This window comes from Cygnus atratus, chromosome 2, assembly GCF_013377495.2.
Source record: "Cygnus atratus isolate AKBS03 ecotype Queensland, Australia chromosome 2, CAtr_DNAZoo_HiC_assembly, whole genome shotgun sequence".
Taxonomy (NCBI): domain Eukaryota; kingdom Metazoa; phylum Chordata; class Aves; order Anseriformes; family Anatidae; genus Cygnus; species Cygnus atratus.
In genome coordinates this window covers 127253902-127270058 of record NC_066363.1, presented here as the reverse complement: position 1 = coordinate 127270058, position 16157 = coordinate 127253902, and the positions used below count along the sequence as shown (strand labels likewise).

The following is a 16157-nucleotide window of genomic DNA, read 5'->3' as shown; positions in this document are numbered from 1 at the left end:
ATAAGGTGTGAGGGCTATTCCAGACATACTCATAATAGCCTTATAAATTATCCCTCTTGTGTATGCTGGCTTTTTCAAAAATATCCATGTAGCAGATTTACAGTTGTTTTAATTACGTTACCATGCTTTATCTCTGCCCAGTTTGGTAAAATCTCTCTCCCCAAGTCCTACATTTTGTTTTGTGGTGGTGAAGCGGTTCTGTGCTCGTGGCTGCGGGGCTGCAAAATATTTGTGCTTCACTCTTCATAAAATACCATGACACTGGTATAAATATATGTAAAGAGAAGATGTAGCATGCAAGTTTTTGCCCGTTTTTGTGATGACATCAAAGATTACTTGCTTGGTAATGTGAAAATGACATTACAGCACCATGTCAACTGTGTTCTCTCTGTTTTCTCTAATTGGATTTTAGAACTGATTACAAATCAATAATCTCCATATCTCATGTACTGAAGGGTTAGTCCTTGCACTTATATTTACTTCCTGGGCATCTTTGTTTATGCAGATTAATTTGCAAAACATCTGTAGTTTCTTGTAGGAGTTCTTCAGCTTTAGATATCTAAGAAAACTAGTAAAATAAACAGACCCCAACATCTAATGTTATGATTTTATTCGGGTTTCCTGCATACTTCACTGCAGTACAAAGAATCTTTTTTCTCCTAAACTTTATTTTGTTCATTTTTCCTGTTCCTCGATACTATTAACAAACTGCCTTTTATCCTTAATGGAAAAGGATCAATCCTATGATTTATCCCTTTAAAACAGCAATACAACATAACAGCAATAACAACCATAAATATACTTCATAAAACACTTGATTTTTATTTGATTATTGGTATGTTCTGCTTTTGAAAAGAAGAATAAACATTCAATACTGGAAGCCAAAAGGATAATTGACAGCTGACGAGGCCTGAGAATAGGTGTTCAGTAGTATCTCATACAGTATTATATGAGTGATCTTTGTTATACTCACAGATGCAAGCTAAAATGCTGTGAATACTCTTAAGGTGTTTCTTAAACATTAATTATTGTGATGATTTTTCATATTTTCTATGTGGTTTTAATTTAAAAAATATTTAATATTTTTTTTTTATTTTTTAATAAAAATATTTAATATTTAATGTGCCATTATTTACTTTGATACTTACAATTAAGAAACTTTTTGAATTATAATATATTTAGAATCAGAGTTAAACACAGTATACCAAAGAATTCTATAGCTATACTCTTTCTCCATCTTTAAGTGAGGTCCTTCTAACAGCACTCCTCTGTTGTATGGCACTTTCTGTTAAATGACAGTAGAATTTTTGCAGTCTGAATTTCATACTTATTTTTGAGCACACAAAGTGTTTAAATGTATCTCAGCTGACTGCATATGTATTTTTAAATTCTGTCACTGTTAGCATTTTACTTACAGTGTTTATGAAAAGGGCAAATGATTGCATCTCAGCTTTTTTTTTTTTTTTTTTTACTTTTGCCTTTCTAGAGATTAAAATCAGTCTATCTTCCCTGAGTAATAAAAATGTCCTTCCAATCTGAATGTCGTCTTCAAAACACAGATACACAGTAATATAGTTTACTTTAGCACAGCTGCATTTGTATAATGAAGTTTTACTGTATGGTGTATCTAATGATGCAGGATTTTAACCAACCATGTCCTTCTAACTAGAGATACTTAGGTATTTTTGAACTGGTTTTCGGGGGTGGAAAATACTGATTTAATCACATAAAAATGTATAGAGTCATACTCATTTCCATAAGACACTAATTAGAAAGTTTTTTCAGGTGTTGGATAGGATTTTATGCTTAGATGAGAGAATAATCCCAGGAAAAGCAACGAAGAGCTTGTCAGTAGTGATGCTCCGTGTGGTGGAGGAGGAGGAGGACGAGCTTCGGGTCCTCTTCCACGCTGGCCAGAGGGACCAGAGCTTCAGCCAGGAAAGGTCCCTGGTCACCAGGCTGCTCCCTGGCTGCTATGGGATTTGTCTCTCCACGACATTTAGTGTGTACAAACCCCAAAACCCATGCTTGGTGTTTGTTACTCAGTAGTAGCAGGTGACAGTGTTAGGTCGCCCTGTTTGCTCTTGATGCCAACAGGAGAAACCTATGGCTTTCCCCTGGATAATGACTGCCTGTGAACTTGCTTTAGTGAATTGCCTGGGATGCTGGCTGTCCTCTGAACTGTTTCCATGTGTTTTTTGCAAGAGGTTTTGTTGGTAGCCAAAACATAGCCAAAGAGCATCCTGTCAGTGAATAAATAGTGTGAAGGGGCTGTGCTCTGACCCTGTTTCGCTTATGAGTACAGACTTAGCCAGAGAAAATGTATTGGCAGTACAGAGACCCAGCTGGGTAGGTGCAGGGAGATAACTGGTATCAGGCATATTCCAGGTAAATGCTTTATACGCTGCTTTGTAGGCAAATATGGGAAATCTGTGGTATTTGTGTTTGTAATTTATACAGGGATTGAAGTGTTACACCTGTAGTCTGGATGAGTAATTTCCATCTGTGACCTGGATAAGTAAGCTTTATTGCCTTTTTTTTTTTTAACCTTTTTTTTCTGTTCTTATTTCATCTATTTTCTAGTTTGGTAACAGGCAGGAAAAAAGAGTTTTTCTCTAGTGGCCCTATTTGATGTTTTGTGTGCACTTTCCTTGAAAAACTATTGCTACTGCAATTCATTGCATAGAGATCAGCTCTTGGAGAAACTGGCGAGTGCTAATCTCATCATCAGGAGATCTGTATGGAATTTTATTCTAGAATAATCACTCTTCCTTCTGTTTTTTAGGCAGGGTCATCCCACAGTTGAGCAACAAAACCTAGAGCCAGGACACACGGGTTCTGCTTTAGTCATGTTCTTTGGTTGCGAGCAACAACTGTTTCTCTGTGCATCAGTTTGGAAGTAATGTTTGCAGGGCCATGACTTTGGTGACTAGTTTTGTGACCCAGATCCAGTAGCAAAAAGAAATGTTGTTAATATCAATACTGTCACTCAGCATTCAAAACGCAAAGCGCCCTGCTCATAGTACTTTGTTTATTACAGCGATAGACAATGGCACAAGTTAAGATGCAGACTACAGCAAACCTGTCCGGACCTACCATGTCCCCTATGGTGCTACCCCTCCCAGTAACAACTACAAACACGCTGGGTCTGCCACCTGCCATGAATGGATCCATTTCGGAACCGGCTGCCGGTTGTAGCAGTCCTACTGCTGGCCCCGTGGATCCTGCTCCCGCTAGCAACTCACCAGGTATGTTGGTCCAGCTCTGTTTTCTTTGTTGTTCAAGTGAATCTGTTCGTCAGTGTTAATTAAAAAAAAAAAAAAAGTCTTAAAGAGGGTAAAAGTAAAGAAAGAAAATTCTGTAGAAAAATATTTTAGCTAACTTGACTGTTTACTACATTAAGTTTCTTTAACAGAGCTCAGATTTACAGTAAAGTGTTGGTTAATGGTATAAAAACTCAGAAAGAACATGTCTGTTTTGTCAAATTCTGAGTATATCTTTTACAGAGAAGTTTTAGTTGTGCAGGAAGGTCTCCAAGTGTACTTCTCTTCCCTAGAACAGAATGTCTTTAGACCGCTTGGCAGTATTTGGTGTTTCCTTTGTAGCCTAATAAATGCTGTAGTTCCTATGCTGCACGGGGTATTAAATACAGAAATGTTATCCTAAAAAGTTAAGCAAGCAGTGAAAGCATGTGTAGGGGATAAATACAAGTTGAAAAAGAAATAGGAGGAGGCTAAAAAATGCTAAGGCAGTATACATGAAGTAAATAGTCTAAGAAAAGCAGAACAGAATCCTTAAAGGGAGTAGGGAGATGTTCTTTGGGAGTGCTCAGAGAGTGACTTATTACGAGCACTGAGAACTGGGAAGGAGGGAGAAGCAAGTGAGGACCACAGTGTTTCATCTGCTGTATTTATCTTGCAACCTTTATGCTATCCAGTGTTGCTTCAAAGTGTTGAGAAATCATTCTGAAAGAGTAGTCAATTCATATAACAAGCATACTCCTGACAATTAACATTTTGGTGACATAGAAAATGTGGCATATGTATATGTCCATCTCCACTGTCATCTTCTATAGAGACATTTTGAAAAAATATATTTTTAATTGCATGTATTCAAAATGAACATTATATAATGCATATTCTGTTATGATTAATATGTGAATGATATTTAAACATTGTATTTAGCTTATATGCAAAAATTATTTTTTAGACGAAGTATTCTTTCTTTAAGCATACTAGTGCTTTTGCAAAGTTTTGCAAAGTTGTGAAGAATACATTTATCCACAAAAACTTTACAGACTCTTTATTTACAGCTCCTCTCCAAGATAACATGGCAAACCCCAAAGAGAAAACTCCAATGTGTCTGGTAAATGAGTTAGCCCGTTTCAATAGAATTCAACCCCAGTATAAGCTTCTGAATGAACGAGGGCCTGCTCATGCCAAGGTAAGGTCACACTTCCAGGTTATGAGCCAAACATTAAATGCCGAGCAAATAATGTCATGATCTTGACAAGTTCACTTGTCAAACACAACCGTGTTTCTAGTGTAAAGGGTTTCTGATGTGTTTTTGATTTTGCTTTATTTTTCTTGCTTTCAGAAAGTATGTTTGTGATTCTGTTGGAGCCCTTTATATCACTTTGTACCTTACTTTGACTTAAATCTTTGAGTTTATATTTGTTGGTCTCTATAAAGACCTTCTGAAGGTCTTTCCAGAGTATCACCACCCTTTGTTAATCTCTATGGGGTTTTTGCTTTTTAAGCTGTGTGAATCCTTCTCTCCAGTCGGCTTGCCTCTGATAATTACCTCTGAATTTTTTCCATGGTAGTGCAGGTTACTATGAAGATAGTCCAATTGATATTTTTCAAGTGCTTATTGATACAATTCTGTGTCCATTGATACTGTACCTTTGGATCTCACATTTTAGGGCACAAACTCTTTTATTGTTCTTTCCTTTAAATTTTGTGCAACTTAAGGTTTGCAGTGATATTAGGGCTCCTAATCATAGCATTAAAGTTTATAGTGAGCTGGCAGTGATTCTTGTCAGTTCTCATGTCAATTTGGGTATCCAGCTTCATTTAATAGGTAGGAATTAGGATGCTTTCAGATGATAAGGAGCATGGAGGGATATTCTCATGATCAGTAAACAGTTTCAGGTAGCTGTGGGCTCTTCTCTCAGCCCTTGTTTCTGTTGCCCATTACGTTGTCGGCTAGCACAGAGCTGATGCAAATTTCTGACAGTGTGATTTGGCTGGTTTTGTGCATGCTGGTGGAAATGATGTCAGCAGGTGCGGGGCTGTCGAGAATCAGCAAGCTCTTAGGATCGCCCATCAGTAATGGCAACTGAGGTGCTCATCCGCCCCCTGGAAGAGTTCAGGACCAGGTGATTCACTAGTTGGTTTTAGGTTGTGACATGTTAAATCTGATGTGCTTTCTGTTGCTTTTCACCTAGTTGCTGCATATTTATTTTGTTACTTTTTTCCATGACTGGGATTTAAGTGCTTCAGTCATGCCAAAAGGTGTGGTGGGCACTGTTTGTATTTCTCAACAGTAAAGGGATATGAGTTGTGTTACATTTCTACTACAGTGTAGCGGGATAAGATGTAGTTCAGATATATTTGTTACTGTTTTTAAAGGAACTGGAATTACTGAAATTACTTGAGCCTGTGTTAGCTGTGCTTTTGAAAGCCAGATTTAACAAGGGTTTCTTAATTTTTCAGTTTTTCAATTTACCTCATTACTTTTAATTATGTTCATAGTGATCAAAAAATGTGACATGCTGTGCAGATTGGTTGTTGCTCAGAAGAATGTTAAGTCTAATTTGGGCCTGTGCAGCAAGTGAGAACAACACAGGAGGGGAGAGGATGAAGAACAAGGGTGATATTAATAAGATTATGCAGACTAGTATATCTTTGCTCTGTGGAAAGCAGAGACGTAGAAACTACGACTGTGTTAGCAGTTTTGGATAATGTATTGCTAGCAACATGATGATTTATCTGATAGAATATGTGAAACAGAGCTGAGTCTGCTCTAGAAAACATGGCCTAAAGGATGTGTTGCTGCTGCTGTTCACCATTTAAGGAGTTTCTCAGTTTGCTTTGTTCTTACGCAAACTGTGTTCCTGTCCACTAGTGGTTTTCGTGATTTTCAGAGGCATGCTTTACAGGACAGCTGCCTGTGTCATGGCCAGAAATGCTAGTAAATTTGTATGTCCTTTTTTTCTAGATGTCTTTGGAAAATAGGTTTAGACAACAAGGATGAAATGGGAAGCTAGAAAAAGCGGAGCTGTGAGGGAAGTGACAGTGTGGTTAGGATGCCTAGGAGCCTGCCCTCCAACTAGATCCTTCATCATAAGAAAAATCAGGTCTTTTGTTAGCAGTAACTACGTTTTCAAATGTATTTGTCAGGTTGATCCTTTCTCATGTGCTTCTATGTCAGTGGCATCTCAGGAGACAAACTTAAAGACTGGCGAAAGGAATTAGAGAGTGGCACAGAGAAAAGAGCAGATTGCTGAGGGACATAGCACTTCAAAAGGCTGGGAAGCAGGAGAGAGGGTTTGGTGTGCGGAAGAAGTGAGGAGGAAAAAATTGTTAGACCTCAGGAACATGGTGGAATGAAAATAAGGGCAAGGCATGATAGCCTTAGAATTTCTGCTCTGTTGCCATCAGATAATTAGGTTAGACTGAAGGAATAAAAACTTCCACAAAAACCGGTGAGAAATGCCTGTGTAGCAGAACTGTCAGCTTGGGTCTGAGAATTTAGAATGTTTATTCATTGGCTACTCCAGACTTTTTTTTTAGCCAATTTTATTTGTTTAATTAAATTCTGACATACATTTTTTAAATTTTTTTTCAGGAGGTTTTTTGCTTAGATGGGATAAGTGAGAAGGCTAGAGCTCCAGCTCCAGAAATTTACTTAGCAAGCCCTTTTTTAACTTAAATTGTTCTAATTTATTGCTCTAAGCACTAAGAAGAGAGTTACAGATAGATAAGTAGCTGTTACCATTTTTATTGAAATTCAAGATTATTCTCCTCCTGTGAAAATACTACACTGATAATTTCTTTCAGTTCTGTTAGTAATAAGGATGTATGTTCATAGATAATGTATATAAGATATGGGTATTTAGCTCTCATACCCAGCTTAACTTTCAAGTCTGAGGGGTAGAATTTGACAGAATTCAACATTTAGAGACTAGCTTTTTTGCTTCCCCCTTATTTACAAGGAAATTGTCATGACTGCTGTGAAAAAATGAAATGGTGCTAGGCGCTGTGATCCACAGTCTTGCACTGTGTCTCTGAAACTTACAGTGGGCAAAAATTCAGGCCTGTAACTAAGATAGAAGCATGTATTTATAGAATTCAATTCAAATGTACTATATGCATGTGTTGGGAGGCATATACATATTTGTGTTCAAATGCTTGTGTGCAGGTACTTGCTAAATAAAAATACACGTGAAGGCAGATTTAAGGGCTGTACGTCCTGCCTATCCCTAGATACCTGGTTCTGAATCTAGCAAATTTAAGTTACTTTAAAAAGTATAGAGCAAATGACTATCCAAATAAAATATTTGCTTTGTATACTACTGACACTAATATGTGCATTTCTTTGTGTTGCCTCAAGTAAGTTAGCCCATTTTCTCAGGTAGGTATATCTTCATTTACCATGTATATTTGGCAATGAAATCCTGCTTTATATATTTGGTATTCATATGGAAAAGACATAATTTCTTATTTTTTATCCTCTCTTTGTTAGATGCTCAAATTTAAACAAAACATACATATCATACAGAAGATATACTCTATGTAGTATCTTAAATATGCTTTGAGATTTATCTTCACAGCTTGCATAGCATAGATACTGCTTGAAATAATCCTTTATCACAGATTTTGAAATGTATATGGTTTTATCAGCAGTCAGTTTCTGAACTCTGAATTTACAGTTCCTGTCTTCACTACAGAATCAACGTTGAAGAACTGCAGTGTCATTCAAAAAGATAAAACTTTTTTTTCTTTCTTACCTTATATTGTTGAATATGTTTGAGTTGTGACTGCCCTAGCAATATGGTTTCTTTTTTCAGGAATCAGGTTATGCAGGAAATCTTTTAACTGTGTAGAAGTATTTGGGCCAAATTCTCTTCAAAATTCTTGAAGAGTATGCAGTTATCTATATCCATTCAGAATTATTACAAAATTGTGTTTTTAGTAGAGATCTTTACCTGTTATTGACAAGCGAAAGTGACTGTTTAAACGCATAAAGCAATGTCACCTGAACTGACCTGTATGTAGTCATCCAAGAACAAAGGACTGGCTTGCATGGTTGTTATTACTTGGTTTAAATAGTATTCTCTTCTTTCATAGTTGATGCTAGCATTATGCTGTTTTACTTTGTCATCTATAAGGCCAAATGTTGCCCTCTGCTAAGGACCCACTGATCTCTGTAAGAATCAGATGTGTTATCTGAGAGTTGTATTGTAATGAAAAGAGGGTACATTTTCTCTTCGAGCCCATAGATTTTCATACAGATTGATCTGATCTGCTGTGATAATCTTGCAAGTTTTTACCTGTTCTTTGTCTTGAAGATGTTCACAGTGCAACTGACTCTTGGAGAACAGACATGGGAGGCTGAAGGAAGCAGTATTAAAAAGGCCCAACATGCTGCTGCTAGCAAAGCATTGAATGAAACTACCCTTCCCAAGCCAACTCCTAGACCACCCAAAAATAATGTTAACAATAATCCAGGTATGACAATTTCCTCTGCATAATAAATCAAGTTGAACTGTTGAAATATTGTACCACTAATAAATAAGTTTAACAAGATATAGGTTTAATTGGTAGATGAGAATCAATGTCGTTGTTTTACAGGTAAGATAGTTAATAAAGAACCTCTAGTGAGTTTGCACAGGAGAGTGTTTAATGCACATACTTAAAACAATTGAACTTTAAGTGAATATTATTTACATAATATTCAGCTGTATACAAAGTGACTGTATGTGATCAACCATAGACAGAGAAGACAAAAACAGATTGAACTGACTGTTATTACCATCGTAAAGTTCTGTTCTTTTTTTTGGGGAAGTTATTTTTGCTAATTTTCCAATGGAACAGCCAAATTTTATCCAGTCCAATCCTATGAAGTTATATCTGTGGTGTAAATATAAGGTCAGGTTTTGGCATGGCAGCTTTGAGAGGTAATTTCCTGCATGACAGATTTTCTTTCTTAGCAGTCTATGCTTTCAGAAAGCCCTCAAACAGCTTTAGAAATTGTTTGAGCAATTAAAAGAACATAGGTTTCTGTCTTGCATCCTTCATTTCAAGTTGTTACCTGTGAGTTGCCTTCTGTGCATGCGAGGCCTTTTGAGGTACACATCTCAGCTACATCCTTGGTGATTTGTTCTGTCTTGTTTGAGCAAATTACTTGGAAAAAGAATTATTCCTAGCTTCATTTCACACTAATATAAAAGAAAGTAACTGGTGAGGAAAAAATGGATTCTTCCATTATTTTTTTCTTTTTTACACTTTCATATTTTCCCTTTTCCCCTTTTCTCTTTTTATTTCCCTTTGGTTCTACTCCCCCTTAAAAAAACATATAATATTTCAGGCACTTTTTAGAAGTGGAGTCATTTTGCAGTTAACCTCTGTGCAGGAAGAAAGCAGGACTAACTTTCTTGAGAGCGCATTAGGCATTAAGGATTGTTTGCAAGTGATGTGACAGTACTCTCTTGGAGGTCAATGCATTGCTTCTCCAGGACACTGGTTTTACCCTGTGTCCTTTGCAGACAGTGTGACTTCTGCTGTTTAGGAAGCAGGAGGCTCAGATCTCTATACAAAAGGATCCTGGATTTGTTTCTTGACATTGCAGAGTATCACTCAGCTTCTAGCCTTTTGGGGCTTTTAGCATATTTGTAAAGGGAAAAGGTGATAACAAAAGAAATAGGCTTTAAAAGAATTCATTAAAAGTTGTATCACACAGTTCTGTAATTTTGCTTTAAGAAAGGTATACTGCATATGCACAAGTATCTTCTAATAAAAATGGCATTTTTGCATTTTTAATACATAGTTGAATTCCCAGTTATTCCTTGCTCTGTAAAATACCGAAACTGTAGTGGACAAAAGTTTGTGAATAAACACTGCATACAAACTTTCATCATTAGGCATATAAAGCTGTAACGCCAGACTGGCACTTTCATTGTAACTGTTTTAAGACTAGATTCATTTGAAACTGCTAAGAAAATATTTTAAGTAAATACTAGCTCCTTTTTATTCAAATGTGCATTTAGCTCCTTTAGGGTTTTCATACAACAGAGAAGTGGAGAATACTGTACCTAAACATTTTATTTTTAAGAAAAAAATATTTTAATGAAGCTGCAGCGTAGCTTCATGTTTGGAATTTTTGGAGGCGATGCAAGTGAGCAAGTGGTGCCTGTTTGCTATTTTTATATTCTGTTACCAGTAGATGGCTGTAGTAACACTAATGTCCAGTAGCTGTATTTCCAGTTTGTTACAACGTTCCTGTTAGTTAGATCACTAACTTTTGGTCATAGTTTTGGGGTTTCAAGTCTTGCAAAGAAAAAGTTTTTTCTAACTTCTATTGTAACATTACCAAGTGACTACAGTAATGCATATTACTACTTCTTCATTTAAATGCCTCTTTGTTTGATATTTGGTTTTATTTAATGGTGTTCAGTGGAAAGAAACATTACTCTTTATAGTTTCAGAAACTGTCATAATGCATAAGGACTTTGGAAAGGTGAATAACCAGCTTGATTATAGCATTGACTTTCTCATTCATTTGTGAAGATTAATCTACTGAAACTGCATAGAGAATACACTGAGATAAAGGTTTAAATGTTCTTTTTCATTGCTTTTGATTAAGCAGGCACCTATATTCCCATGATTTAAAGAAGGTGAAATATCATTGTATCTGCTTCCTTTTTAATTTAAGAGCATAAAAATACCTTCTGAGTGTATTACAGCTCTCTTGCTGCTCTTTTCAATCCTGCATGTGTGTTTTGCAGTGTTTGTAGTGTAAGTGCCTTACGTGTACTCTTTGTTTTTTCCAGGCAGTATAACTCCAACAGTAGAGCTGAATGGTCTGGCTATGAAAAGAGGAGAGCCCGCCATCTACAGGCCGTTAGATCCAAAGCCAATCCCCAATTATAGAGCAAATTATAATTTTCGGGGCATGTACAATCAGAGGTTTGTACTTTTTCTATTATTTCATGCTTCCTTATTAACATGTGCTAAATCTTTATAAACTTCATAGATTATTCCAGAGGAAAATAAAACTAAGATATTACTAAGGGGAATCTGTTCAGCCTCATTTAGAAACATACACAACTTCCTTCTTAAAGAAGACGGGTGCCTAAAGCATGTCAAAAGGAATAAAGACATGTAAAACAACTGTTTCTACTTTTCAGTGTGCGAACTGGAGTTATGGTCTCCAGGCATAGCAGTAAGGAGGCAGAACATTATCCTCAGAGAGAGGTTTTCCTTTCTTTGCTGATATTTTGTGTCATTTGATTAGAATCTGTAGCACTGGAAATAAAGCGCTCTTTTCTTAGAAGTAGTTTATAAAATTAGAAGGGCTGTTTTTTTGAAAATGGGCTTGAAACCGCTGTCAAGTTTCCGTATTTTTACCATTCTGTGATGTTAGCTATCTAAGTTCCTTAATCTTCAGTGTTGATGAGTAAAAAATCCTTTACTTTACAGTTTAGAAACCTATATTAAGAGTCCTCCATTAATGCTGTAATTACTGTAGTAACTTGGAGTAATCTTTGAAAAGACAGTATTCAAAAATTTGTTTTTAAACTGTCAAATTCTTAAAGAATAAAAAAATGAAAATTTAATTGGGAGGAATAGTTTTCTTAAATGATCATTGAAATTTCTTCTTCTTGAAAAATGTTCTGAATTTTTGAAACATCTTCATCTTTGGGATTTGTAAGATTTTAGTACAGATGGAAAAACTGTTCTAATTCATCCTGAATTAAATGTAATTTGTATCTAATGCAACAATCCAGGAGTAACTTAAGGCAATATATATATTTTTTGGAATTCCAAGGGCTATTTCTCTGAAATAGATTTTAGTTTGTGCATGCCCCCCTCCCCCTGCCTTTTTTTTCCCCCTAGAGGAACTATATTTGATCAGCTCTTTTGTATTTGGGCTGAAGTTCCAAAATTAATGCAAAGTGTAATAACAACAACAACAACAAAAACTGATCAGGAATTTTTTACAGTGAAAGATTTTGCATTTCTTGTAGAGGGTTTACATAATGGAGTCCCTAATAATTTTTATATACCTCATAACTATAAAAAAGAATGAGTCTATGATTGCTGGAGAAGTGTTTTTGCTCAAAATTACTCTTTTGTTAGAAGTTGAATTTATAGCAATATTTAAAAATTAGGGAGTTTGAAGTGAAAATGCAAAATGAAAAGACAGCATTTCATAATAGTCTAAGGAAAATACTTCAGTTGGCTTCTTACTTTTCTTTTTCCCCTAGATTTTTAAATTGTGGTAACTTTTGTATTGTAGCATTTCATTCTGATTTTTTATGGGAACAATACCTGAATTGTAAATGATAAACAGACAAACAAAACTGGAAGAAAACTGTCATTACTGTGCAGATTACTGTATTACATGCATTTCTTATTGCTGCTGACTAGAGTCGCCACTCACATATATCAGGTTTAAATAGCTGGTTGTGGTGCCTAAAATGAGTTTTGTTGATATTTAGAAATCTTACATTTATTTTAGTTGCTTTTATAATGATATTAGTTCGACTAACAGATAAAAAGGCTAGGCTGGAAAAAATGCAGGTTAGCAAAAAACAAAATGTGGACTTCCAGAATCTGATCTTTGTTACTGAAACATAATCATGGAAACAGAACCTCCAAACACTTAGCAGTTGCTAACTTTTAAGATTTTTTTTTTCTTTAAATGAAAAAGAATAGCATGTCTACTGCAATCGTTGTTTGCTTCTTTCTTGAACTTTGTTCCTATGTTAGGGTGCAGTGGTACATGAACACTACTGTTCTAGGTGCATTAGGCAGCAGCAAGGGTATTTGATTTTTCTGGTCACAAAACAAATAGGTAGGATGGGACAAGAAGCCTAAATCTCTGCTTGTCTGCCCCATTTTACTTAGTTGAATACAGCAGCCTCTGCAGAACGATTAATAATGTAGTGGATACTAAATTAATAAATAACTAAAACTAATTGGTAAATAACTGTCTGTTTGCATGTGCATGCACACCCTGTACATATAGCTAGCTGCCTGCACACACAGTCATACCAGATGAAAGAGAAATGGTGCCATACTGTAATGTCTAGGGACTTGTCCTATGTTGGAAATAATTGTTCATCACCTTGTTTTGCTGGTCTGTTATGATCCCAGTAAGAAAGGCACTTACAAGGTATCATTTGGATGCTATTTCTTAGAGCAAATGCTATAAGAGAGTAGCGCAGATAATCTTATGTCCCTTTAGATGCTGGGAGCCCCGAGTGGTGTGGCATGAAACAGGTCTCCAACCCACGTGCAACACATCATGCAGACCTCATCCGTAGCAGAGACTCCCCTTTTAGGTCATTCAAACTTTTACAGGGTTTCCATACAAGGAGACAACTCTGTTGTTTCTACAGTCAAAACAGAAACGTCATTCTCATGAGAACTTCCTGCTGCACTGGTAGATAAAGGCAAGGCCGCGGAGATGCCAAGGGAGAGCTGTCTGCAGGCTCCTCTCCTGCAGCGAGGTGGCTGGGCTGACCCTGCAGCCAAGGGGGTTGTGCAGCACATCACGGCTCTGAAAGCTGCTTGGGTTCGCTGCGTCATACATCACGGACACCTTAATGCACAGGGTCCTTTCCTTCGGGATCTCTGCCCGCCCTGACCAGAGGAAGTTTGAAGGCAGTTCTAGATCTGTTACAATAGTTAGTGAAGCACAGGAGCTGTATTTTGTTTCTGTAGGAAGGTATTTACATTTATTACATTTTAAAATAACTTGTTGCCATTGTGTATTTGGAATTTGCTGATTTTTAGCTGCCATTGTGTATTTGGAATTTGTTTGCTGACTTTTAGCAGTGGAGTAATAGGATAGAAGTATTGGACTTCCCAAGTAAATGGAGACCACATCGCCTGTTTATAAACTTGATTTGAAAAATAATGTAGGTAAGATGCTACAATCAGTACTTTTCATTTTCATCAGTTTCTGACTCTAGATTGAGAAGCAGCTGTGTTATTAAAACAGATACTAAATATGCAGAAAGTTGGAAGCCATTTTGGTCTTTTATACTCTTAACTATATTTCCTACTGATCTCTGTTTAAAAAAAATGTGCTTTTCGAATATTTTAAAATACAGATTAAGGTTAAGAGATTGTACTAAGGGACTCTGATTCTGGCAAGATAAATTACTTGAGGGGGGAAAAATAAAGTACTGAGTTCATCCCACATCTTTAGACCAGTGAAGTCTAGTGTTTCAAGTGTCACAAAAGATCCTTTTCAGTAACTCATGGAAGTGTGGTCTAAGAGCTGCTATTTGCATGCAAAGTTGAGAGCTAGCTTCCACGTCAGCTTAAAATGATTTATGCTGAGGTGGCCTTTATTCCTCCTCCTCCATTGTGCCCAGCCTGTGTTTCCCTGCAATTTTTCTGGCTCTAGTCCTGGCAGATAAGCTGCTTAGAAATTAATCAGCTGGGGGGCAAGAGGAAGGGAGAAGTTACAGCTTGACTAACATCTCTCCTTAAACGTCTCCTCACCTAGTCACACAAGACCTTGTGCTGTCACCAGAGAGGGGTTGGGAGAACTACACTTGCACATGGTGTAGACTGTATGTATAATATGTATATGGGCAGCGGGAGTGTTAGCACAGAGGATGTTGAAAGAGGTTTGCACACAAAATGCAGCAATGCAATTGTAAGGTCTGCAGCTGACAGCATAAGTTGATGCTGAAGGTGAAAGTTGCTTTTATGGGGGAAAAAAAAAGGAAAACAAGGGAGAGGAAGAAAAAGGGAAACTTTTCCCACTGGCCAGCTTGAAAGGGAAGTGATGGGGCATCCTCTATGAACATCCTCTGCTTTTCCCATAGTTATTCTGTGGTTTTTACAATGACCTGCTCACACTTCCTGTTGGTTGTTCCTGTTTATGATAGTGGTGGTGCTGCATCAGGGCAGGTGTTGAATGTCGACTGCTTATTGACGTTTGTGCATGCATGTTGCTGGGCTCAGTAATATCACAGAATGACAGAATTGTAGGGGTTGGAAGGGACCTCTAGAGATCATCGGGTCCAACCCCCCTGCCAAAGCAGGTTCCCTAGAGCAGGTTGCCCAGGTAGGTGTCCAGACGGGCCTTGAATATCTCCAGAGAAGGAGACTCCACAACCTCCCTGGGCAGCCTGTTCCAGTGCTCAGATATATACCAAAAGTTATTGCCAAGGGGAGAGGACAGAGGAGAGAAGGACTATGGTATGGTGCAGATTCAACTATCAAATTGAATATCAACGTCATCAGTATTTCCAGGTGTGAGGCCTTGAGAATAGCAGCATGGAGAGAATAGCAAGGGAACAATCCAGCCAGCCAAACTGGAAAACATTGGCCAGGCAGCACAGGTGGAAGGTTACAGAGCTGCAAGTGGCAGGCAGGCTCCATGACTGCACGTACAAACCTCTCAGCATGGCACAGGGTAAGGCGTTTAAGGCTGTGTAACGCCAGGGCAGCCCTGGGTAAGTCTCTCCCTGTGCTAAATAAGGAATCTGCTCCCCTCTTAGCAGTACCTAAACAGTTAAAATACAGTCCTGCTTGAAGTGGATGAGGGATGGATGTACTAACATGGCTTTTCACTTAAGCTAGTGGATGCGGTACTCGCTAGGTTAACATCAGTGGGCCATTGTTATTACATTGCACCTCCACCCAAGCTGATGAAATCTGTATGGTCTGTGCTGAATCACGTGGATTTATCAGCTTAGGTTTCTGGTAGGCTGGGTATCTGTACACTGCAGTTTGTTTCACAGTACAGATAAGACCTTTAAAGTTTTTTCATCTCTGATGAGACAACTTGGGAGTCTTCTCCAGATTATCTTTATTCCAGTAGAATTCATACAAGTTTGGTACTAGGAAGCTTGATGGCCTCTGACAGCTTTTTTTAAAAGCTCACCTTATCAACCCTGAATGCAG

General features: G+C 37.4%; 1 protein-coding gene across 2 annotated transcripts in view; it reads left to right on the top strand.

The window, feature by feature from the left end:
* STAU2 (staufen double-stranded RNA binding protein 2) overlaps nucleotides 1-16157 on the top strand; it is a 168254-nt gene that overhangs the window by 15285 nt on the left and 136812 nt on the right. For both annotated transcript variants that reach the window (XM_035563164.2, XM_035563166.2), the window contains exons 2-5: nucleotides 3041-3248; nucleotides 4313-4443; nucleotides 8576-8735; nucleotides 11057-11192. In XM_035563164.2, coding sequence (XP_035419057.1) covers nucleotides 3050-3248; nucleotides 4313-4443; nucleotides 8576-8735; nucleotides 11057-11192 — 626 coding nt within the window. In that variant the 5' untranslated portion in view covers nucleotides 3041-3049. The remainder of the gene's footprint in view (nucleotides 1-3040; nucleotides 3249-4312; nucleotides 4444-8575; nucleotides 8736-11056; nucleotides 11193-16157) is intronic.